The 24,534-nt window shown below is 45.7% G+C and overlaps 1 protein-coding gene across 2 annotated transcripts in view; it reads left to right on the top strand.

The window, feature by feature from the left end:
* PRDM16 (PR/SET domain 16) overlaps window positions 1–24,534 on the top strand; it is a gene marked incomplete at its 3' end in the record, with an annotated part of 276,617 nt that overhangs the window by 85,653 nt on the left and 166,430 nt on the right. For both annotated transcript variants that reach the window (XM_084299999.1, XM_084299998.1), the window contains exon 2: window positions 20,686–21,035. In XM_084299999.1, coding sequence (XP_084156125.1) covers window positions 20,686–21,035 — 350 coding nt within the window. The remainder of the gene's footprint in view (window positions 1–20,685; window positions 21,036–24,534) is intronic.

The raw sequence follows: 24,534 nt of genomic DNA, 5'->3' as shown, positions 1-24,534 counted from the left end.
GAGGTCGATCATATTGTGCAAAACCCATAGGAAACTTTGCTAATCCGAATGGGAGAGCTGTCTGCTGTAGGAGCGGGGTTAGTGGTTTGCACCTAGATCAGTTCTTGTTCCTGCTTTGATGTTCGAATTCTTAGAAGTTGTAAATGGGACAAAATGGCTTCAGGGTGGGGGAGTATAAATTGGCACAAGGTGGGTACTCGGTGCTGTCAGCAGTGCAGAGAAAATGGCAGCAGATGGAATCCCTTATAGCCTCTGGTTATTACTGTATCTGAGTTGCAACATTAAACAGGAATATCACCTTGCCTTCTGTTTTGCTGAAATGAATTAACTGACAGGAAATCATGGATTTCCGAACCCGGCTTTCCTCATGACATTCCTCGCTGCAAAAGGAGAATTAAACCGGTGAAAGTGAGTAACAAGAAACAGGTTCTAAAATTATTGTGCGTGGTAAAAGCGAAACGTGGTCAACCTGCTTAGGAGCAGTTCCACTACTTTTAAAAAAAGGTTTTTAGAGAAAGATAAACTGGCACTGAGGGAGCTGAGAGCGCAGGGAGCATTGCTGGCCCGCGGCGTGCTGCAGCAGTGCGGTTACAGCGTCCTGCTGAATGTGCTCTCATAGCTGGGGGGAGAATCCACTGAGCACTTCTGAAAATTCTCTGTTAAATCCCCTATTAGGTCATGAATGGGAAAAAAAAAAAAAGCAGAAACTTTCTAAACAGATTTTTGGAATTCTCACCATGGTTTTATTATCTTCATAACTTTGAATGGCCGCACTGTTGAGGCTGCCTGTAGTGGGAGTTACGCATTGATGGTACGGGGCAAGACCGAAAGAATGCAGTTTCATAACCACTGCTTGTACAATACAGCGGGAACATTCAAAATTATTGCAAAGATTCATTCTTTTCCCTATTATTCCCCTACCCCAGTGCATGTGTAGGTCTTTCCTTCCTCATGCATTCATACGAGAACTGTGTTTCTTCACATTTCCCTGTTTGGCTGTTTCTGCTGACAGTGTTTTTCAATTAAAAATTGTAGCCAAATGCTCGTATTGGTTTTGATTACCACAGCGCTGCCATAAGGAACGCAGCAGACTGCCATTTAAAAATAAAGCCATTTTCAAAGAATTCTAGCGGTCAAGCTTGGTGCGTATCTTTTCCGAGTATTTTGTGCAGTGTTCAGAAACTTGAAATTAGAAGCCGTGTTAAAACAAAAACGGGGTCTCCCTGCCAGGAGGTGCTGCGTGTTACACCGACGGTTTCTCTCCAACTGTTTCCAGGCACAAGTGGCTGGCGCTGTGCGAGCCGAAAGCCAGCAGCTCTCAGATCCCCACGCTTTGGAAGCGGGATGGGAGCGTGCATTAACTTCGCTAGGACATGTGGTTGCTTGAAGTTTGCAAGGGGAGAACGCAGAGGCCTTTGGCAATGGGCTTTGATCAACCAGGGCTGCCCCGGCAGGCCCTGGCCGGGCACCGCGGCCTGCTCTGGCTCCCCTCAGAAGGGGAAGGGGCGAGAAGTGGTGGTGGTATCAGTGCCGGGATCCTCCTGGCCAGATCCTTCTGTCCCCAAGCACGGCCTCACGTGCACGAGGCCGCTGGTGGGCCTGGCAGCCCGCGGCATGTCGCCCACGCTCCTCAGGGGGCTCGCTGCGGCCTGGTGAAAGTCAGTGGATTGGGCTCCTTGAGCCCCCTGGACAATTAGAGAGGAATTAATACCTTGTGCTCTGAGTTACAGGAGCCGACTCGATGCTTCTCCTTCCCTCCTTCTCCTATAACCTCTGTGCCTTCCTCAATTTTCATGTGCAGCATGCTCCCGCTCCGCTGTTACTATCTAATTTCTCTTTCTCTATCCCTTTTTTTCCCTGCCTCAGCAGCTTAAAAAAAAACCAATCCTTTCTTTCCTAGCCCTGTGGCTGTGCTCTCCTTTCCTCTGCTCGTGTCCCAGAGCCGTGCTCGGGTCAGCAGCAAGCTAACGCTTTTGTCAGCGTGATTAATAGCGCTGTGGATTGTCGTTAATTCACTGGCTAATGACTGCAACTCTGGCCGCTCCTGGAGTAATCGGGTGATGTATGTGGGGAGCGCGCACCTCATGGCAGAGGTGAAAATCATTTCGACAAGTCAAATATTGTCACAGGGAACAAATGGCTCTCCCTGTTAATAAAAATTAATGAATTTTTTTTACCACTGGCCTGCTAAATGAAGCTGTGGAGTGACTGAGCGGAGGGGACAAGCTCGGTGGAATTAAGCACTTTATTTGATGGTTAAAAATATAAACATCTTTATTACGGTTGTGATGGGATGTGGCAAGCGTTGGGGATTTTGTTTGTGCTCCAGAGGGGTCTGTTCTGGGCTTTTTGAAAGTTGTGTCCGTGTTTGCATCTGGAGAGAGGAGAGAGAGAAAACAAAAGAGATGTGATCCGATATGATGGAGATGAACGTTAAATATTAGTAAGTGGTCCCTCCCTCTGTTCATGCCGTGTCCTGAGTGCCTGCCTGCCCGCTGTTGCTGCCTGCAGCTCCCTTCCCACCGGTTTCTCGCCCACCAGCACTCAGAGCCCTGGGTGCTTGCAGCCGATCCCGGGGCAGGGTGCTCCGAGGCTGGGTTGGAGAAAGGCAAGAGAGAGCAAGAGACAAGAGAAAGGCAGCATCCTGGAGTCAGCAGCATGTTTTGATGTTGCAGGAGGAACTGGTACTTGATTACCTGTTAACTAGCAAGCTGCCCAGCATGGGTAATGGCAGAAGAGTTTGGCTTGGTTTCATGAGGACTTCTGATTCTGCCTGTGCTGCTGAGCAATGCCGTATTACTGAGATGATTGCCCTATAGATGCCCGTGTCTCTGGAGCAGGCAAGGTGCAGCCCATCAGTGCCTCGGATTCCCGAGGGACTGGTGGGAACCCCGCTTGGTTCCTGGTGGTGGCGGTTCTCGGAGCCGATGCGCTCTCACAGAAGTGATCGGGAGCTTTGCTCGACCCCTCGCTACGTGCCTTAGCTGCAGTCGTTGTACTCTTGCCCAGCAGACCAACGAAGGCCCGTTTGAAAATCCTAGCATTAAGGACAAAACAAATGTCTAATAGCCCGGCCATAAAGCTGTATTTGTTCTATCCGATACATAGAGGAAATCTTCTTCAAGCGATTTTAGCATTATAAAGAGTCGTGTAGATGAAGAAAAATATCACTTGACCTGTACAGAAATCTTTTACATTTTCCAGAATTTCATGTTCTTGGCTATCTGGGGTGCAGAAAAAAATGAGGGAATTAGAGATTTGTAATTAATTAATTTATTTATTTTAAGTGTTGGAGGAGAGGCTATGTTGCATGCTGCATTTCTTCTATTTTCTGTAAAGATGTCCCAACAGAGTGTATCTTGGTGAACACAAGAATAAATATTTATACTTATTTAAAATGCATTTCTTTTAGCAATATGGCATAGATACTATCTTGGGAGAAGTTAAGGGTTTGTGTCCTATTGGGTTGTGCTTTGCTTAATGAAATTCTTTCCTGCTGAACTTAATCTGAATTTAAACATTTCTTGCTGCATCAAAGAAAACAATCCTGAAGAACCACAAAAACAATCGTGAAGAACCACAAAAAAAGAGAAGGACATTTAAAAAATTTTGTGATTTTAATCCATTTTATGTGGATATAATTTTATGGGTAGCAAGGTTTAGAAATTTTTTTAAATTGCTGAACAGTAGGGAAAATTCCTGCGTTGGGGTTTATCAGTTGTCATGTAATTCAGGATGGAGATGCTCTCTTTCAGATGAAATGTAAAACAAAATCTTGGTTGATTTTGATTGTTAGAGATCCTGTTAGTTTATTTACTCGTGTTTCCCCTGCAAAAATGCATAGTTTATTGGATAATAACTTATTGTTAACATTTTTCTTTGAGGTGAAGCGTTCCTCCCTTATGCTCCTGAATGTGTGCAGTGGTTTCCAGTGCTGGTAAATGAGGATTTTGATTCCAAACCTCACCAGTTTAAAGGTGTCTGAAAATATTGTAATAGTTTATAAAATATACAATGTACTATGAGAATGGTATAAGTGCAGAGAGCAGTGAACATCTTGCCACAGCTTTTACTTTTGAAGTATATTTTATTAGTGTACTTGGACACAGGTTTTGGCACGTATGTCATAGGAAAATCTATCCTATTTGTCAATGAGAGAGACAGAATAAATTAAAATTTGCTTAAGCAATACCAAATCTGGGTTAAATGTTACCGTGCATAAAACCAAATTCTTTCTGGTACATAAGACAAAGAACCTGTCTGTTCATTTGAAAAGTCCACCAGTGCTTTCTAAGATGAAACAATCCCATATGAAATAAAATGCGTGTTATTTTGGCTTTGTCCAGGAAGCTGCAGATCCATTCATGTTTTTGGTAACTTATCGGTGAGCTTGTACACAGCTATCTGGTGCGAGGAAAGCAGGCCAAGAACCATGTGTGTTCAATTGTACAGAGTTTCTGGTGGGGATGGACAATATATGTTGAATAAATCTCAATTGCCGTGTGGGAGTTTATTAATATTATTTAGCTTCCAACAAGAAAGGGATTTTTTTTTTTTTTTAACAAGGCTAAAAATGTTGGCTGTTCCATAAAGTCATGCTAAATATCTTGAACTTGAAATGATTTGGCAATGTTGAACGGAAATATTTTAAAGCATACTATTAAAAAAAAAAAAAAATCTGAACTTTCTTCCCAGTGAAATAAAATTTCAAGATTGTGTGATTTCTTGTGGGATTGCCATGAGGAGTTTTGAAGGAATAATGTTCCTCCAAGTGCTTTGGTCTCAGTTCCTTGTTTTGTCGATAGCAATGCAGAGTGGAGCAGCCCCAGTTGCACAGCAAAAGCGTCGGATCCCATCTCCAGAATCAGTTTCCCAGAGGTTGGCTGCCTCACCTGGTGGGAAGGCTCCTGGATTTACTCGTCTCGTGCTGCCAGAGCTCGCTGTTGTCTGTGGCTGCAGTTTGGTGCTTCAGCTGGAATCTGTAGAGGTCTGGGAAGCTCCCTGCCCAGCGCGGTGCAGGGCTGGGTTTGGGCTGGGTTTGTCTCCAGAAGATGAGGTGGAAGTGTAATGGCACCTGGGGAAGGGTTAAAGCTTCCCTAAAGCGAGTGGATCTCCTGGTGGAGCCAGTCTCGGGAAAAAAAAAAAAAAAAGGTGGATCCTTACACTCAGGTTTCTTTTCTCTGTTCTGTTGTCTCTTGTGTTTTTTGTTTTTCAGCTGTAATTTTAATCATGCCTTTTACTTGAGGGAGGTTCCCCCCCCCCTTTTTTTTTCCTAGTATTATGGGCCTCTGGCAGCCAAAGTCTGCTTATCACAGAATCACAGAACAGTTGGGTTGGAAGGGACCTTAGAGACCACCCAGTTCCAACCCCTGCCCTGGGCAGGGATGCCACCCACTCGATCAGGTTGCCCAGGGCTCCCTGTCCCTCTGTGTTGTTAGCCAATGTATATCCAACGTGTTGGAACCCATTAGCTATCTTTACCCCTCTTTTTTTTCCTTTTTTGCTTGTATGTTTTTGTTAGCCTGCACTTTCTATTTGAAGAGAACAATTTTTATTGTTATTATTTTTAATTATCCGTGCTGTAGTTAAGTTATATCAAGCTGCTGCAATACAAGTTTGTGAGAAAGAATTGATTTCAGCATGGAATAGGAGCTGCCACAACGTCACATCTAAATTCCTAGTGGTTCACTGTGTGTTTTTCTATGCACATTATATTCTAATACGCTTTTCTGTGGTTGTCCTTGAAAAGTGTTTTTTAAACTACATGAATCATATTGAAAGTTATCAGCTGGGCAGCAGATACTTGTTTTCAGATTCTATTAAATGAATGCAAGGCTGACCAGAGCTCTTCTAGAGATGGCTGCATTTGCTTGCAGTGGTAAATAACATTAGCCAGCGTGCCTCCCTCCTCTCTTGCTCGCAATCACTGCAGTCTTTTGCCACAGCAGATTGACCAGTCCTGACATGCATCTCTTTAACGTGGCCGTGAGCCTGTGGAAGTCCAGGAGTTGAAGAGTTAAGGCACAAATAAAATCTCAAGTTCAGACTGTCAGCTTAGATAGTGCTTAGCAAGGGTCGAGGAAAAAAAGCCAGTTGTGATTTAGAAGAAAAACAGTGAGATTTGACCAATTCCATGGAATACCTTTCTTAGCCCCAGGGCAAGTGGAAGTGGTATATTAACCAAGGAATAGAGCAGAGGAGGAAAAAGGCCAAATCACATTTCTTTGAAACAAAGAGGCTTTTTACCAGGAACAAGCCTTGATAAAAATTACAGTGGCATCGCAAGTCATTTCACCCGCTCAGCCCCAGGCTATATTAAAGCAGTGAGGAAATAAGGGATGCAGCAGCCCTGAAATACAAATACAGTAGTCCCGGGAGCGTTTTTAGTATAAATAATCCTTTTTAGAATAATGTCGTGGCTTTAAATAGGGCCAGGTGGTGGGTGCAACACACCAAGGTTGGTTTGGAAGCAAGCAGAGGGCAGCAGGATGCTGTGCCTCTCTACGTGGCGCTGCAGACGCCCCGCCGTCCTCGTGCTGCCACCGCTTCCCCTATGGCGACTTAGAACCGAATCTGATGAAATCAGCTTAAAAATAATGATGCTAATGGATCTGTCAAGCTAAGCCATAAGAATACCGTGGGGTGACTGGGAGCTTGAATGGCTCTAAAAGTACTGCAGAGTTCCCAGGAATCGGGTGAATTTCCATTGGAGATCACGGGATTCCGACAAACGTCGTGGCTGCGGCTTGGCATTTCTGAGCAGCTGCTCGGGCAAGTCCCGTGACCCCTCTGCAAAGTGCCCGGAAAGCCTACCTGTGTAACAGCATTTGTCACAAAGCAGTGTTACCTCCCACTGCCGTGTGCTGGACTTACCCCTGTTCCTGTCCTAAATTTTACCGAAAATGGGCTGGGAGTCCTCTCTCAATCAGAAGGGGCTCGTGAGCAGGTTTCGGTGGAAAAACGCACTAGGATTAAGCAAATGCTTGGTGCTGCGTCAGACGCTTTCGCTTTTCTAATAGAGGAAAGCCCGTCTTTAAAGAGCACTTGAGTGGTCAGGAAAAAAATGCAGAAAACAGTAATGTCTGCAGAGAGGTGCTCACCGTGCAAACACAGACACCTTTTGAGGAGAAATAAAGAGATCTCTGCAAAGAACCAGATTTAAAATGAAAGTTGTGTTCCTTATTGTCATCGCCTGCCCCATTGAAATTCCACTTTTTCATATTGGTTACACATTTCTGTAACCCCTCAGAGCACTGGTAGCTGGAGGAAGGGTGCGTGGTCGAGGAGGGGACTTCGATTTTATTCCCATAATATCAGTAACTTGATTCCCCAGCTTAATGGTGGGAAATATTTGCCAGCCCTCTGAGGCAGACTTTACTAAATTTTCCTCATTTGCATGCTTGAAACCTGGTTGCACACGAGCTGGAAGCTGATGGGATGATTTAGCCAGAGGTGTGCCTCAGCCACGAAGGTCAGATGCAAATCTTGGGCTGGGTTGCCATCTGCAGTGCTTGATCCTTGCAATGTTTTCCCCTCTGTGAAGCTGCATCATCAATTTATGGGTAATTGTGTACCTGACAAATCAGCCGGTCAGTGCTGCTTCCAACAGCTCCAGGAGGCCTGGCAGTGTGGGCACGGGGCTGCCCAGATGCCCAGGAGCTGCTCAGGACACAGAGAAAACACAAATATTTGCGGCTCTCATTGCAGTTTCAAACACAGCACCAGGCTTTGCGGACTCCAGAGGAAAATTAGGGATGTGCAGGAGCACTGAAAGAGAACCCAAAGCCAGGCAGGGGCTGACGTTAAAACCCCACAGCAGTCCGCATGCTTGGGAGGTGAATCCATTGAAATGGACAAGCCATTTCCAGTTGAAGAGGCTCAGTGGTGCAGTGGAATTTATATTGTGCCCAAAGGTCTTGAGCTGAAATGGTTTAATTTGGTTTAACCAGCACAGGCATCACGCAGTGGATAATATAGGAACCTCTCTGATAATAGCACCGTGCATCTTCTGGTGCTCGTCTGCTGCTTGTAATTACAAGTATGTGAGAAAATGATAAAGACTCTCAAAAACTGAATTTTAAAAACTTTACTGGGATAAATCATTAGAAAAATGCAACAAGTTTTAAAGTTTTTTTTTTTTTTTTCTTTACAGTAGAAAGTGCAGCTGGTAGAAAATAACCTGAGTACAGGGCAGGCTTCAAATACCAATCTATTGGGTAAATTTTTGCATGTCTGAATTAAAAACACATATGTAGTGTTACAAGTGCTGAGGAAAATACAGTTTGCAGAGCAGAGCGTTACTAAGGATGGCAAAAATAGCACGAAGCAGTTTTTCACTGTTTTTGCAGAGCTCTGCTGTTTATAGCGTGATATAAAGTTGGTGAGCTTCACTGGAATTTTTTTTTGGCCAGGGATGGAAAATCCAACTTATACCGTGGCATTAAAATGTGTTCCTCTGTTCCTCTGAAAACAGAGCTCTGCTTTTGACACCCACCTCACGGCTCAGTCCTGTGTCCCGCATTGATTCACTGCTTCCCTTTTATTCCGTACAGTCTGTTGGCACTGTCCCTTTCCTTGCTCTGCCCTCCCTCCTCTCCTCCACGCCTGGGGTATGTTTGTCTGGCTCACGTTAGGAAATATAAATTGTTATCGATTAATATTAATATTTAGCATGTTTGTGAAAATGTCTTTTCCCACTGCTATTAATCTGCTATGTTAATAATGCCAGGACTCCTGTTCTGGACCCTGGGGAACCCACAGTGAGTGGAATGACAATGAGACGGTGACAACAGCCGAAAAGCTTTCACTTGGCAAAGATGTGAATTCCAATTGCAAGGTCTCCTTTTGGAGACTTGCAAATGCTTTATTCTTGTTCTGTGGTTTGACATCCAGGGCTGAGAGAAATATCCAGCATCATTTGTTAGTTTTTGGAGAGCTGCTCTAACTGCGTTTATTTATTTATTCTAAACAGGTAAAAATTCTCTTAGCGGAGAAATTATCTTGCAGTTGTTTTTGAAGTTCTACTTTACTGCATTTCCAACAAAGGAATTTCTATAGAAGTGGAGCATTTCCATACTTTTATAGATTTTAAAGGGGAGGTGCTTTGAAGGAAAAATAAGCAAACTACTGAAAAGCAATTAGGATTTTTCTTTACGAATTGAAGCGTTTTCTTCAGGCTTTCGTCTCTGATTCCAGATTTTGTTGTTGTTATTTCTATAGATTCTTCCCAGTGTTTGTTACAACTATATGTGTAATACAGTGTACATTTCTTGTGACGCTTCATTGGAGCTATTATGTTGTAAATAGTTTAGAGACAGAAATCCCAAAGGCTAATATTTTTTCCAGTGGCTTTAATAATGAGATATATTAGAGGTGTTTTTTCGTTGTTGTTTAAAAGTACCTTCTCTATATACTTGCATTTAAATGTGCATAGAATTGATTTTTTAACATAGCAGAATTTGTAGAAATGTCATCTTAAGTTCAAATATAAAATAAAACATTGAGCACAGGGATCAGGTGAAGTGCAGTTATGGACAACAACGTTCTCTGGAGAGTTTGATTCTAAAAGGATCTGATGTGGAAATATTTTTGATGCCTGGTTGAACTAGACTTTTACTGGAAATATAATACTGGCATTTAGTGGAGAGTAATTTGGACACTTTCCCTGCTGGTTTTACTAGAGGAAAATGCGTATTAAGGAACACATTGAAATAGTGTTTCAAGCTTTATTCTTCATTTCTGCCAGCAGAAATCCTGTAATAAAAGAAAACACTTAATTTTTTTTTTTTTACCTAAAACCAAATGCACTTTAAATCCCTAATACCTGTTGTTCTTGCAGCCAAGCATTGAAGTGACTATTTTTTAAAACACATTGAAAAATACGTCCGACTCTTCTGCTCTGCACTCGGTCATTATCTGTTCTCACAGCTCACTTCTGACACAAGTTGTTTCCTGCTTCTATTTTATAAAATAACTTGAATCAGCTTTGAGGGGTATAATTACAATCAAGGCAAAAACAGGCGATGAATGTGAAACTTGAAAAATGAATATACAAGTTAAACATGGAAAAGGTGTTTTCTTTGAAAGTGTTTGTTTTTCGTCGTGCTTTTCCTTTCGTTTGTCCCGTCCCCTTGTCCTGGCTCATCCCTCACTGTCTCGGTCTCTGAATAACCCTGCAGTTGGATTCTCCGGGACTAAATTATTTCCTAATGCGTTCTGTGGCAGTCCTGCATTGAGTCGGGGCAGCTCCGTGCATGATGTCCTTAGCACCAGTCGCAGACACCGCACAGCTCGAGTGCCAGGCTGGGACACGCGAACACAGCGCTAACTGCGGAGGTTTCCTCTGGTGAGAGAAGGGTTTCTGGGAGGCCCTTTTCTGAAATTTTGCACAGGAAATGTGTTAAAACTTGCGTCTCCTCCTGATTTCAATGGCATATATAAATACGAGGTTCCAGGAATAGTCCTCTAAATGTGTGTGTGTGTTGGGATCACTTCACATCCTGCTTTGTCAGGCCAGGGGTTAGGGGACTACACCTGTTGCAGCCCTGGCATCCTGGGCTGGAAAAGTGAAATATTGGGGCTTTGCCTAGCCCTGTGATCATCCCTCGTTAGTTTTAACCAGCGCGTACCAGCTACTTCAGATAATAAATTCAGGAAGACCGAAAACCTATGGGTATTTTCTATGGAATAAATAGGCTTGCTTTTTCCAGCTCTAACATCTTGTGAAGATAAAGGATTTGAACGAATGAGAGACGTTCCTAAATGATCATTTGAAATAAATTTGCTTTTCCTCCTGCGGGAGCTGAAGGTTGCCCCGTAGGCCTCTGGCCCCGCGTGCGCGCAGGAGGCGGCCCTTGGGCAGCTCCTGTGGCAGCTGCTGGCTGCGCCCTGCTCACCGCAGGCACCGTGTGCTCGGCCCGTACAGCTCCCATGAGGGGAGAGGTCCCTGCAACCAACAGAACAGGAGGAAGAAACCTCGTGACGGGTTCAAGAACCTGAAGTAACTCATTCCTTATTGTCCTTTCTACTCAGCCATTAAAAACTAAGTGAATGCGGTCTGTGGATGGAGGACACGTCATTTGTATATGGCCACGAGGCATTTAATGCTTCAGCCCCACACTCGGTGAATTAGGACTAATTCCCGTCACCACAGTTCTGGCAGGACTTCACATCCTTTCTGGAGGTAGGAGAGCCACCTCAGGCTACCTTCCAGAGAGGGTCTCGGATGGAATTTTTGGTCCCTTGTCTTAACCTGGCTCTCTGGGCATTATAACCCCCACCGCCCCCTTGTCTGTGGCAGTGGGCGGGTTGGTGGGGACCGACCCTCGTGTGAGAGCTGCCTTGTGGCCGGGCACCCCTTGTCCTTGGTGTCGGGGTGTGAGGGAACTGCTCCTGGGGGGCTGCACGTCGGGCACCTCAGCTGCACCGTGTGAGGCGGCGTGTGGCAGAGCTCACCGGCCGCTGGCACGTGGAGCTTGAAACGTCTGGAAACCAGCTTTTTTGTAACTGAGGACAGACAGATTCGGCACAGGCAGGTTTCCGGTTTTCTATTGTATTTCAGCTGCGGCCATCAGGTGGCAATCTGATCTCTGCGATCGCTCGCAGCTCCAAAGCCCCCGCTCGGGTGGGTGCCCGGCTCCCACCTTTGGGCCGGTGGCTGCTGGGTGGCCTAGGCCTGGCAGGACGTGGCAGGACGGGACCAAGGCTCGTGGGGAGGCCGTGGTGCAGCTCCTGGGTGTGAAGCACCTCGAGTAAATCGTAGGTGGGCAGCGCGGTGCCGAGAGGTAATGAGCCCTGGCAGCTGCTGGCAGCAGCTAAGCACATGGTTGCTTAAATGTGAGTGTTTGCACTCCTGGCTGAATTAGGCTGTGATGATGATTTGTTCAAGCTCTGCTGGTCTACAAATCAGTCATAAAAATGCCTTTTTTTTTTTTTTTTTTTCTTTTCCCCCTCTGATGAAACATCCTGAGCGTGCAGCAGATAGGCACAGACTCCTGTCACCCCGCTCAGAAATGTGTACGGTCTTGTCTCTGGACATGCGAAGTGCTCCCTGCCTTCTCTCTAACATGGCAGTGTAGCCGGGCTTTTTCCCATTCGATCGCTTTCTTTCTCCGTTCTGCCCTGGGAAATGTTTCTAAAGGGAAATCCACGCAGTGCAGGAGCTGGGGTATGTGCCGAGGGGCCCTAAAGGTGCTGCTGACGTTCCTGGTCCCCTTGCAGCAGCTGCTGGACATTGCCCAGTGCCCTCCTGGCCTCGGACCAGTGAAACCAGGTCCCAGAGAGCTCCTGGCCCAGTGGGTGCTTTCTGATGATGCCTTTCATATCGAAGTAGCCCAGGAACAAGCACTTAAGGCAGGACCCTGGTGCCTTTCTGAACTTAGAGCTAGGAATGAGCTGCAGAGTTGGAATAATGGCGTAAGAAGACTTTCACCTACCAGTTAATCCCTAAGGCCAAGAGTCTATTTATCACTGTGTTATTTCAGTCTCAGACACACAGTCATAATCCCCTGTGCTTATACATGTGTATTTTATTTTGTTTTACCATTTTGCTCAAACTCTTCTTGAGACTGATATTCCGGGTGAGCTTCTGAAGCAGAGTATGAATTCAGCAGGAGGCTGTGATTCTTCTCCTTGTCATTTGGAAAATGAAAATATCAGCTTTTTACATGTATATTGTATTAATACAAACCGATTCTACAAGAGAATCCTCTGACCTGGCAGCATCGTGGACTTGAGCCGGTTGTTATTTTACACGCAAGTAGAAATGAGCTGTTTTCTGTGAACATCCCGTTCTGGAGCTGGCTGCCAAATTTCAGCTTGGAAAGTCACCGAGTGTCAGCCAACAGCATAATGCCATGGAGTATGACAAAAGTGTTATGGGCTCAGTCCTGTGTTCTCTTTGCTCTTAATATCCCCAGTGCTCTCAATGGGAGTTCTGCGTGCGGGAGGAATGTGGGATTGGGCCCAGCTTTATGTTTATTTCAAGGTCAGTGCAATCCACGGAAGATCGTGCTTACTGGTCAGACGTTGGTTGCCTGAGAGGAATTCCTTCTTGGTGTGCTCTGAAAGTTTCCCGAGCCGAGGAGTCGGAGATGGCCTGTGAATATAAAAGATGCCTTGTTGTTTCAGATGAATAGATATTTCCTCTGCAGACTTTTATATAGTAATATTAATAAGCATATTAAAAAATGAGTACAAACCCAAGGAGAACCCTGCCCTGAATCTACCACATTGTTTCCTTTACAAACATTTCCTTTAACATTCGATTATTTTTTTCTTTCATTACAGCTGCTAAAGAGATTATTCATGAGGTCTCTCACCAATACCAAAGCATCACTTTCATTGTTGCAGGAACCTCATTGGTGTCACACAGATTTTAAGCCTGTGCCCATATCTGATTATCTGTGGAAACAACTTTTCAATGGGTCTTTTTATTGAGTAATTTTGCTAGTGAGCTTTGAAGGACTAATTTTAGTTTCATGACAATAACAATAAGGTCAAGTTGTATTTCTGTACTGCTTTTCACATAACCAGACATTCCAGAGCACTGAAATACTCGCCGTTGGAAGAGGGGCAGATGTAGGACAGCACGGTTGTCGGTGAATGCAGCATCCCATGGAGCTCTCGAATCACAGCCAGATAACTTGTGACGAAACTCGGCAGAGCTGAAGATTGTTTCTAGACAGGAAAATGTTCTCTGCTCTTACTGTGCCAGTTGTGCTACCTCTAGAGTAAGGTGGAGGAACGCTGAGGTTGGTAAATGGCACGGCGCTCAGCAAGGGCAATGTGGGAGGTTCTGCAGCACAGTGCAGTGATTGCAGCACTGTCAGCAGTGCCATAACCAGAACTTCAGCAGGCTTAATCCGTACTGGGGGAGTGGTAGCACATCTCTGTGTTTCAGGCACATCAGATGTGGTCGTGTGGCCATTCTCTGCTTGGAGCAACAGAGACAGGAATGGCTCTCGCTTCCTCTGGCAGCCCCAGCAGGTGAAAAAAATGCCACGTAAAAGCTGCTGAGCTAAAGAGCTGACGTGGTGCACACACCTGGGTGCTGGTTCTGCTCACGTGGATCCCCTGTGCTCTCTTGTATCACAACTGTTGTGGCTGAAAAAGATAATTTTCGTTTTCATTTTGTGCCTGCTGCCAGCCCCTGATAACTGATTTTAGCAGCTGAAAAGGCAGAAGGAAGAGATTACCTGTGTTTAATGATTTTTCTTGAAATATGAGGTTAGTCAAATGTGGGCTCAACTTCAGAGTAAATTACGATTTAATCAGGACTGGCTTGATTATCCCATATAAGAGATTAAATTAACAGTGTTCAGGAGTGAGACGTCTTTATACTTGTGTCATTTGAAATTTTTCACAGGTCATGCTCCACTAAACCTAGTTTTGCTTTTCAACTCGGTTGGAATTCCTGTTTCTTAAGTGCAAAAGAGGCTAATCATAGAGTAGAAAATAATTTGACTTGCTAATACCAGGAGAGAAAACATTTACAGCAACCACAAGTATTTTCAGGATTATGGAGCATATAATACTTATGAAAGCTTGTTTCTGGTGACATGTTTGAGTAAGGAGGGTTGCGCTTTTTAGCAGAGGAAACGTTTGTAAACCCAAGCAGGCAGTTCTCTGTACTTCTCCAAAGCTGGGGCAAAAAATGTTGGCAAATGAATCAAAATCCTCTTCTGCTGTGCAGCCTGCCACCAGGTTTCTTAGGCATGAACTCAGGAAAATCTGTACTAGCCATAAAAAAAAAAAAAAAAAAAAAAAAAGGAGGAGATGTGCCTTCCATACAGAAGGTGTATTCTGAGGATACAGAGGAGATGCAGTGTGCGTACCCTGCCTGAGCCTGGCCGCTTCAGCTGCTCTCCCCTGACAGTTTGTGTCTGGCAGGGAGAGCTGCCTGCCATGCTGCCGTGAAAACTGTAATTTTTGTTGGGTGCTGCTTTCCCCCCGATTACATCAGAGGTCAGTCATTAATATGCACTGTGGGAGTCCCTCTCGTTCCTGCACGGCCCACAATGAGGCTGTTGTTGGACTTGTTATCATAGTGGAAACTACTGTGCAATGAAAGCACAGTCATGCTGCCTCATGTTTAATTGAGAGATGGCAAATCTGTTCCCAAAATACTTCAGCTACTTGTATTGTATGACAAATGTGTTTTTCTTTTCCCCTTCATCTGTTTCCCTCCCTTGCCTTTTTTTTTTTCTCCTTTCTGGATGAAAAAAGCCCCGTTTCCGTTACATTTGAATGTTGTAGCTCCACGATCGACTCCTCCTGGAACAACCCCCAGACTCAATTACCCCGAGTCTACCATTTTCACTCGAGATCTTCCTATCTCCTACGTCCCTCAGGCTCCCTGGGCTGGCCATTAGGGGCCTGTAGCATGTTCAGAGCTGGTTGCATACCTTGCTTCTCAATTTTGTGATTATTTTGTGTTTGTGCTGGTGCTGGCACCATCCCAGGCAGGAGCAGAGCAGCAGGGAGGCCTCAGCACCTCTCGGCAAAGCAGCCAGCACCAGGCGTGGCCCCAGCAAGCAGGATGCTCATGGCACCATGGGCAAACCTCAAGGCCCCTGGAGCTTTCTGTACCCTCCCATGCTCTGCTGGCTCCCTGCAGATCTCTGGGGCTGCCAACAGCTCAGGCATCCATCCCTGTGTGTGGGACTGATTGAGGTTTACTTAGGGTATGCCTCTTTGGTGGCAATAGCTTTTTTTTAATGAGGGAGGAGCAGTTGTTCAGCCCATGCGTCCTTTTCTGTTGGGTGACAAACTATTTAACCTTAAATTAATAAATTAGTCTCTGTCTAATACCAGTTTTATTCCCATCAGGCAGGATTTCCAGAATCTGAAATGGAAATTTCAGCTGATTGCTCGGTCAGTGCTCAGCACCTCCTCAAAGCCTGCCTTTTTCCAAGGCAGTTTATTCATCCGCCTTGGTTGCTTGCCACTTCTCTTGCACCGTTCCCTCTATTAAATTTGATTCTGCATTTCAGCGCACCTCTTCCAGGAGTTCTGCTCCGAGACTGCCTCCTTAGAATAACATTTTGGTGCATAGCTAACCACTGCCTGCGATACCTTGAGGTGCTTTTCCCCTTCCACACACACAGTATCTTTTGTTTGGTGCAGAAAAGTTGGGTACTGACAGACATCACTTTTTGCTCTGTGAACTCTGGAGCTGGAAGGAGATAATCGGCCACGCTGGTTCCAGCCAGTGGCTGGAAGGCGTGCCGGAAAGCTGATGCACTAGCTAATGGGGAATCTGGTATTTTTTATTAATTAAAGAATAATTTTAATGATTATTAACTATGTTTTTTTTTTTTATGTTGCAGCTGAAACTAACTTCCAGTAACTGTAATCTGAGTGGGAACCGTTTTTGTTTTACACAATTTCTTACCGACTGGTATTTCAGAATATTGCTTTAACATTTTACCAAATTTCTGTTACCACCTAACCCTCAATATTTGGAAGTAAAATGAGTTCTGCGCAGTTTGCTCTGGGGTAGGTGAATATCAGCTCGTCACACTCAGTTCAGGTAGGATATTTTTATATACAAGCCAGCGCTCCAATTGATCTGGCAGAAAGCTTTGAAGGCGTACGTACAGTAATACAGTAATTCCTTTTTCATTTCCTCAGAGCTTTCAGGGAAGATGTCTGAAACTTATTTTCTTCTTAATCTCAAACCTTGAGAGTGAAAGGGCGCTTTTTTAATTAGAGGGAAATATAATTAACAATCTTTGTGCACTGGGAAGTTGGAGCTCAATGTGTTTGTGTGCATGTGCATCGGTAGTCAGAAACGGGAAATAGGGAACGTGAGCCCAGTCCTGATAACTCTGTATTCAGACAGGTTTGCGGTGCCTGAACAACTGCTCGCTTAAGTATGGTTTATGATATTGAAGTGTTATTCTTTGTATGAGAAAGGTCTCAAAAGCTGGAAAAGGCCCTGTCTGGCACTAGCAGTCTGAAGAGGTAGATGCATCCCAAAGATGAGGCCCGCTGCCTTCAGCAGTCCCTTTGGGTCCCTTATCTCCGGGTTTAGCACTCACGTGGATGATCCCAGGATCCTATGGCTGGTTCTGCCATAGGTAGTTCAAAAAAGTTGTTGAAAACCCACAGATGGTTCAGTCAGGAGCCTTAAAAGGGTTGCAAACACACAGTTCAGCGAAAGATATTCTATCCTATGTAGCTTATTCAAGAGGTTAAGAGGTGACATCCTCAAAAATTGAAAAGGGGGAGGCGTTGAATGCAGAAGGGAAAAAGGAGGCAGACGGCTTGCCAGGGAGAGAGGAGACAAAGGGCCTTACAATTCCCCCATTAGCACTTGCTGCCGAACCGCGGCTTTGTGCGGCTGGGGGAAGGCGTCCGGCCCTTCTTTATCCCCAGCAGGAATTGCTGTTGGGCCAACGTGGGGCTGGGAAACCCTGGAACAGGGTGGTTTGTGCAGCCTCAGAGATGAGCTACGTGTCACCTTCTGATCTTGAAGACGGAAATAATTCAGGGGAGCCCTCTGGTCTGAGTTACGCAGGAGGTCAGGTGGAATTAGCCCAAATCCTCTTTTCTGTCCTCACAATCTGTCAGTGCCATATCTGTTGGTGAATCTCTTGGTGTGTTCGCCTTGAGCCTGGGGTCTCCCTGGTGCCGCCGCCCCGCCTGGCTCAGGGGTCCGTGTCGGGATGGAGGTGCTGGGTGGCTTCGAGGAGCTGCAGAGCGGGGTGTTAGGGTTTTTCTGTTGGATATTTTTTTCTTTTTGCCTCTGATTTGGTTTTGGTTTTGGCTGCCCCAAAAAATGTTTGAGAATGGTCGCTACAATTATAAACCTGTAACATCAGACCTTGAATAAATAAATCAACAGAACAGAACATTAGAAAATAAATAGCATGCTGTTGTGTAGTGTATTTTTGGAGTCTTAGAAAGAACTCAAGAACTTGGCCTTCCAGCGAGTGAGGAGAGAACCAGTTGCATTGCAAACCGGGGCTGTGCTCTTACAAATGACCCTGCTCTGGGTTTGTCACTTTACTGAAAAACAAGACAAAACCAAAAAAAACACCCCAAACCCACAATCTCCTCCCATCATAGTTACCATAGGGGTTTGCGAGGCTGGAAGTTCTGGTGAAGGGCACTTTATTCAGACAGGAGCTATGCTGGAAGTCTGGGGGGCTGACGGCTTCTCTTTGTTTAGCCTTTATTGGGAGGAGGAGAAGGATTCGGACACGATAAGCTAAGGCCTGGGGCTCATTTTCTAGCTCCTGTTAGCAACCTGTGTGTTCTCCCCGTGGCTGCGTGTCCTGTCTGTAAGACTGCAGCAAAGCGTTTCCCCTTCCATCTGTTGGTAAATTCTTTGCAGAAGGAGCTCTCTTCTGAGCAGGGCTGGCTAATCAGGCTCAATGGGAGCTTTCAGCATAGCCTCACAATAATAATAATTGCATTTCATAAGTGTATGCCGAGCAGAAATGCAACAGAATGTGGTTTGACTGTGGGAATTTCACCATATGCGAGTCCAAGGGAAAGTTGGTCAAAACCCAAAGTTTTCTTTCTTTGTGGAATTCTGTTTGAAACAAAACAAAACTTACTCATTTGGTAATCAAAAGACGTAAACTTCAAAATTTTGTATGGTCAGGAAAGTAAACGAACTAAGGAGACAATTAATTTTGAAATTTTTTGAGTATTTGGTAACGAAAATAGGGAAATGAAATGTGTTCTTGGGATCCAAGCTCCGACATCTGCTCAGCTCTGATGCTCCGCGTTTGCTGGCCTGGTGGCAGGGAGGGAAGCGTCAACGCAGAGTGACGGCCGTCCTGGCCCGGCTGCCGATGTGCGAGTGTGGCCAAGTGTCTGCGAGGAGGAGGAGGAGGAGGAGGGCAGCACCGGGGGCCTCGGGGAATCCCGGCTGCGCAGCGGGGAGCGGCTCGAGGATGCCCTGTGCGTCCTTACGGCGAGGCAGCCTTGGGGGCTTGGCCCTGGGCTGCTCCGTAAGGTGGGCAGCAGGACAACTCCGCTGTGAAATCCCTGCGTGAAGCTCGGTGGATCCGGCAACCTGACATTTTCTGCCTTAGAGTATCTTCCTGAAAACATCTCGCCCCAGTCCAGTTCCCTGCTCACAAAGCTTTCTTCTTCGGTTGCCCTTCAGTGCGTTCTGGTAAACCTGTCTCCGATTATTTACTTGTTTTTGGAAAGTGATGGAAGAGGAAGGGATGTTTGAGGAATATTTTTAGCTTGTACAAGCCAATATCAAAGCAGAAGATGGATGCGTGTTGTTACGGGTTTAGTAATGTAATTGACTTGTAATTCTCTGAAGTGTAATAATTTGTGCTTGCTAACATTGTGCTCATTTCCTAATTGGTCTGGCAAAACGAAGCTTGAAAAAGCCTTGCAGGGTTAAGGCTATTTATGCTCGGGGTTTTTGGGTTTGGCCATTTTCCCCAAAAAACACTCATGCACACAAATGCACCTATGCAGTTCCTTCCTACTTTCCTATTTTAGTTTGATTCCCATTCGTTTCATAGGCACGGAGCTGCAGGGTGCTGCAGTCACCCTGAAGATGCCAGGCATCAAAGGGCTGACGTGGCATCTCTAACAGGATGTGGGTATCGGCGCTGGCTAGTGGTGTTAACCCCTCCTCCTGACGATTTTGCCTTTATTCTGTAGACGTCCTGTTCAAATGTGTTTACGTATTTTTTTCCTACCACCTGTACATCTGAAGAACTCGAAGCATGGGAAAAAAAAACTGCAGTTCTGCTTATGCTTCAGTGGGAAGACCACACAAAGAAATATTTTAAGCCCAATGTTCTGAACAGTATGAAATTAGCACCTTAGGCCTGTGTTTTTAGGTGTATGGGCTTCTTTTAAACACTTAGCGTTGGTCGGGCACAGCAGCCTCTGCTGCGTGGTGTGCTGAGCCCCGGCAGCCCGAGCACTGGGCAGGCAGCTCCTGGCAGGCTGAGCAGAGAATTTGGGGCTGTCAGCTTTGTGTGCAGGGGTCTAGCTGCCTCGAGGTCCGAGATAACCCGTGCATGAGATCCCTCGTGCATTGCCATGCACTCGCTGTGCCTCCCAGGTGCTTTATGTTCGAGGGGATGCCCTGTGCGTGGAGCGCTGCAGGCACCTGCGATGCTCCTGGTGGTGGTTTTGTCTGGGAGCTGCTCAGAAGTGAGCAGCTGTGCCCAGAAAGCTGAAAAGTGAGCATCTGCCCTTCCCAAGCCTGCAAACACTTCTTGCTTCTGCACCATAAGAGATGACAGGTCTTCAGACGGCTTACGCTTTGTGACTGTAGAATCTTAAGCCAAATTTGATCTGAATTACTCCTTTTCTTTCCTCTACAAAATGTGCTGAACCAGTTAAAACAATAAATGGTTGCAGCAAACCCGGAGTGTACTTCTGCTGTGCTTCTTCCCTCTTTAGGTTGTCTTTATTGAAAGACAGCCACTGCAGTACCCCTGCCCCAGTATAACGTGATAGCCTCCAACTCGCCTCCCGTCCATCCTGCCGTAGCTCTAAGCGGTGTGCAGGCAGTGTGGGTGTTCCTACCCCAGTTCCACCTGAGCTCTGTAGGTGAGGATTGCCTTTTCTCCACCGCTGCTCCTATCCCTGAAGTGTGTGAACTAGACTTAATGAAACTTTGTCCCCAGAAGAGATTAACTGATGTTCACGTGAGTATTTCAGTGTGTTTTGTTCTGCTGTTTCCCCTTTTAGGTGACAGCGAGATTGTAAATAATATGTACGAGACCGACCCTGATCTCCTTGCTGGCGAAAGTGCAGAGGAGGAAACAGAGGACAGTATTATGTCCCCCATCCCTGTCGGACCTCCATCACCCTTTCCCACCAGCGAGGACTTCACTCCCAAGGAGGGCTCACCTTATGAAGCTCCCGTCTACATTCCTGATGACATTCCAATCCCACCAGATTTTGAACTCAGAGAATCTTCGATCCCAGGGGCAGGGCTAGGGATTTGGGCCAAAAAGAAGATTGAAGTTGGGGAAAGATTTGGACCTTATATGACAGTACAAAGGAGCACGTTAAAGGAAACAAACTTTGGATGGGAGGTAAGCGTGCAGAATGTGGTACTCACATTCATTTGTCTTCTCTGCAAACTGTTCGTAAAGCTAGACCGAGTCCTGGCTGCCCTGGGGACAGAAGCAGTGACTTTGCTAATGCTGTATTTCCCCAGGTTATTTTGTATCCCACGATTCCATGCAATATTCAAAAAGCAGCAGAAATCCTTTAATATAGCTTCTGGGGCTACAGATATTGCTCTAGCGCCATTTAAGAAGGTTGGTTTTAAATGATGTTGGGTCACTTCATAAAGTGCTTGTCATTTTCAAATTGTGTTCGGAACTTGTCGCAGTGGAAGAAATCTGATTAGTCGCGTCATGTTGTGTGGTTGGGTGTGTTACCTTTGACTTCCAGTCCATGTTAGCTGTGCAGGCATTATTAACTGGTCCTAGAAAAATAACATGTACCCATTAACACCCTAGATGTTCTTGAGCTCCTGTTCTGCAGCAAAGATAAAGGAATGCAAAAGTCATTTTCCCCTAAGAATTAAAAAAAAAAGAAAAGTCTTCAGTAGGAAACCCAGCACTATCCCAGAATTCCTACATCCTTCTCCCTGCTTTTTTGGGATTGTCCCAGAAATCGTGTTAGTCTCCTTTACTCCCAGATGTTCTTGATTTGCAAATATCCATACCTGTAAGAATTAACGTCAACTAAGGTGGGTTCTGGGGACAGTGAAGAGTAGCCAAAGATTTATGGTTTGTGTCTGTAGCCCTATCCCAGTGCACCCATCCATGGCACGATATCTAACAGGTAACCACTTCTCTGCTGTCGCCCTCACGTCCACCCAGCACTACGGGACGCCTGCTCACCCGTTGGCTGGCTTAGAGAAGTTCGCCAGGCTCACTCGCATGCTCTTTGATAAGCTGGCTACGTCTCTCGAAATCTGTGGCCCTGTTTTGCCTCCCCTTCCTGCCCTGTGAAGCACAGCGAGGTGTCAGGTCCATCAGCCGCTACCGGCGTGCAGTGGTCAGTGCTGGAGCACGGAGGTGGGAAGGAACGAAGGGACGAGGCTGTAGGACCCCAGTGTGCAAGCCTCACAGCACTCACAGCAGCCTTGTTTTCTTAGAAATATGGCCCAGGAGGCCAAACGTGAGCATTAACATTGTGAACTGTCTGCTTACATTTGCACTCCTGGGTGTGAAGCCTCAGAAATCGGTGAACAGTGAGGTTTTGCGAAGCCCAGGGAAGTAGGTCCAGATGTTTTTGTTTACTTCTGAAACGTGCCCAGAGTGCCTGAGAAAGCAGAATGCGCTTGCCATAAAATCAAAAGTCATTCTGCTGCAGAACTCGTTCTGGTTACTTCCAGGTTATTTCAGGGAGCCTGTAGCATGGGGCACCTCGAGGTTTCCCTGAGTGCTGGTCGCAGTGAGCTGCTGCCGAGGGAGAGCTCGGCCGGTTCCTGCAGGAATGGTGCAGTACCGGCTGTAGGCTGCAGCATGGGAATTGCTCCTGCACAAATGGGGGAGCTTTCTTTTTCTGAACATTGTATTTGGAGGTGATTTTTATTTTAATTTTAACAAAGCTTTCCTTTGAGCAAACAGCCGACCTCCGTGGCTGCTAGAAATCAGACAAGACTCGAGTAACGCACAGCTTTATTCCCTGTGACCTTGGCGTAACTTTGTCCTTGTCTTTTGTACTTCTGGTGCAAGTTGGTATTTACTTTCAGGTTTTTAAGAAACGTTTCCTATCTCCGTTACGCACTGAATGCCTGATACAAGCCACAGCCATTCCCTGCAGTCGGCGTTGACTTTGCGATACGGTTTGGTTTTGCGGTGTACCTGGGCAAACTTCCCCTCTCCGCGGCGTCTTGTTGCTGCGGCACGCTTTTGTTCTCCGGTGCGGCAGGAACGTTTCATACCTGAAAGGAAGAAGTATTTGTCCTCCATCCGATGTCCTCAAATACTGTCTTACACCCACCCCACCACTATTTCTTTTGACCTTGCTCGTGCTGGCAGGTGCCTCTTGGAGCTTTTCCCTTCCTGGTGTGCCTAAGGGCGGTTTGGAGACTCCTGCTCAGAGCCTTCAGCATTTCACCTGGGAAGAACTGCACGAATGCCTTGGTGCTGGGCAGGAACCCATCATAAATACTGCCTCTGCCTCTGTGGTGGTTTCTAGCTGCTTCCTTTGAGCACAAGGCTGTTCGGAACAGCCTTTAAGAGATGCTCTAAGCAGCTTTCCGTGATGTGCCTTGAATGTGTTTCCGTCCTCGGTCAGGACGAGTAGGCAGGCAGTTGGCAGCAAGAGGAGAAAAGAAAAATGGAGGAACTTGTCCTCATTCTGTAACATATTCGCTAGGCTTTTGCCCAGTTTCTTACAAATTTTGCCTTTTGTTTCGTACAATAGTGATGAATCTAACAAATCTGCTTTTGTTGTATGCCAAGAGGAATGTCCCTGATGCAGTCTGACATTATTTTTTGACAGTACATCTCTGTAATTTGTGGGTTTGACTTGACAATGACTTGAACTTACTCATAACTTCTGATGGCTGGCTTATTGACATAGCTCTTGAATTGCCCATTTTACTAGTTATAGTCACATTGTTTATCTCAGGAAAGATAATTGTTTCTTACACCCAAACTGCTTCTCATTGATGGCCCTCATTTCATTTCCTATAGTTTATACTCTTGTGTCACAAAAAAAGCCCCAACCCATAATCCTAACCATTCTGGGTTTTTCTGGGTCTGTTTTTAATGATCATCAGTTTCTTAATTTTAATGGTGTTTCTGCCTTTTGCACAACAAATTCTTGCCCTTTGAAGGGCAAATTGAAGGTGGGACTGGGTGACCCTAGAGCTCTTTCCGACAGGAAGGTTTCTGCGGTTCTGGATGTTTGTCAGGCTGACAGCTGAGTGCCCCTGGAGCTGGCACAGGCAAAGAATGTTTTACACCGTGTTTTCAAGTGGGCATTCATTACCAACGTCCCTGATTCACCAGGAGCTGTTGCTCATGTCTCTGTGCTTAAAAAGGCTCCCCTGGCTTTTGAGCACCTCCAGCATGCGAGTGCCTTCCACCTGTAGCGGGCCCCAGGCGCCGCAGGGAGCACAGAGGGTGCGGAGCGGGCTCTGTGCACGTATACAGGAAGACAGCTTCTTATTGCTGTGGATTCTTTAAATTCTGTGGATTTTTTTAATTAAAGCTTAAGCATGCTGATTCAGCATCTTAAAATACAATACACATTTTAAAAGGCTTCAGTTTGTACTTGCAGTTAAGATTTATTTTGTCTGATGTCTTCAATTAAAAAATAAATGTTGGACATCTAGGAATTTTGCTATCAAGGGCTTTGACTTCAGAATGGTCTCTGCCCTATCCAATCCATGAACTCTGCAGAAATATCTTTCTCTGTTTGAGTTCAGTGGGAGCAGATTTGTGCAAAGGAAAATGAAACAAAACAGTGAACTGCATTTCTTCCAAGTCCTCGGGAAACATGGGCTGCTGTTTGGGGGTAGAGGCCAGCTCTCTCTTCACCTGAACCCTTTGATCCAGACTTGGC

Source organism: Netta rufina, assembly GCF_964035555.1.
Source record: "Netta rufina genome assembly, chromosome: 22".
In the NCBI taxonomy this organism is placed as follows: Eukaryota; Metazoa; Chordata; class Aves; order Anseriformes; family Anatidae; genus Netta; species Netta rufina.
The sequence above is the reverse complement of the archived record's forward strand: the minus strand, read 5'-3'. Positions and strand labels throughout refer to the sequence as shown.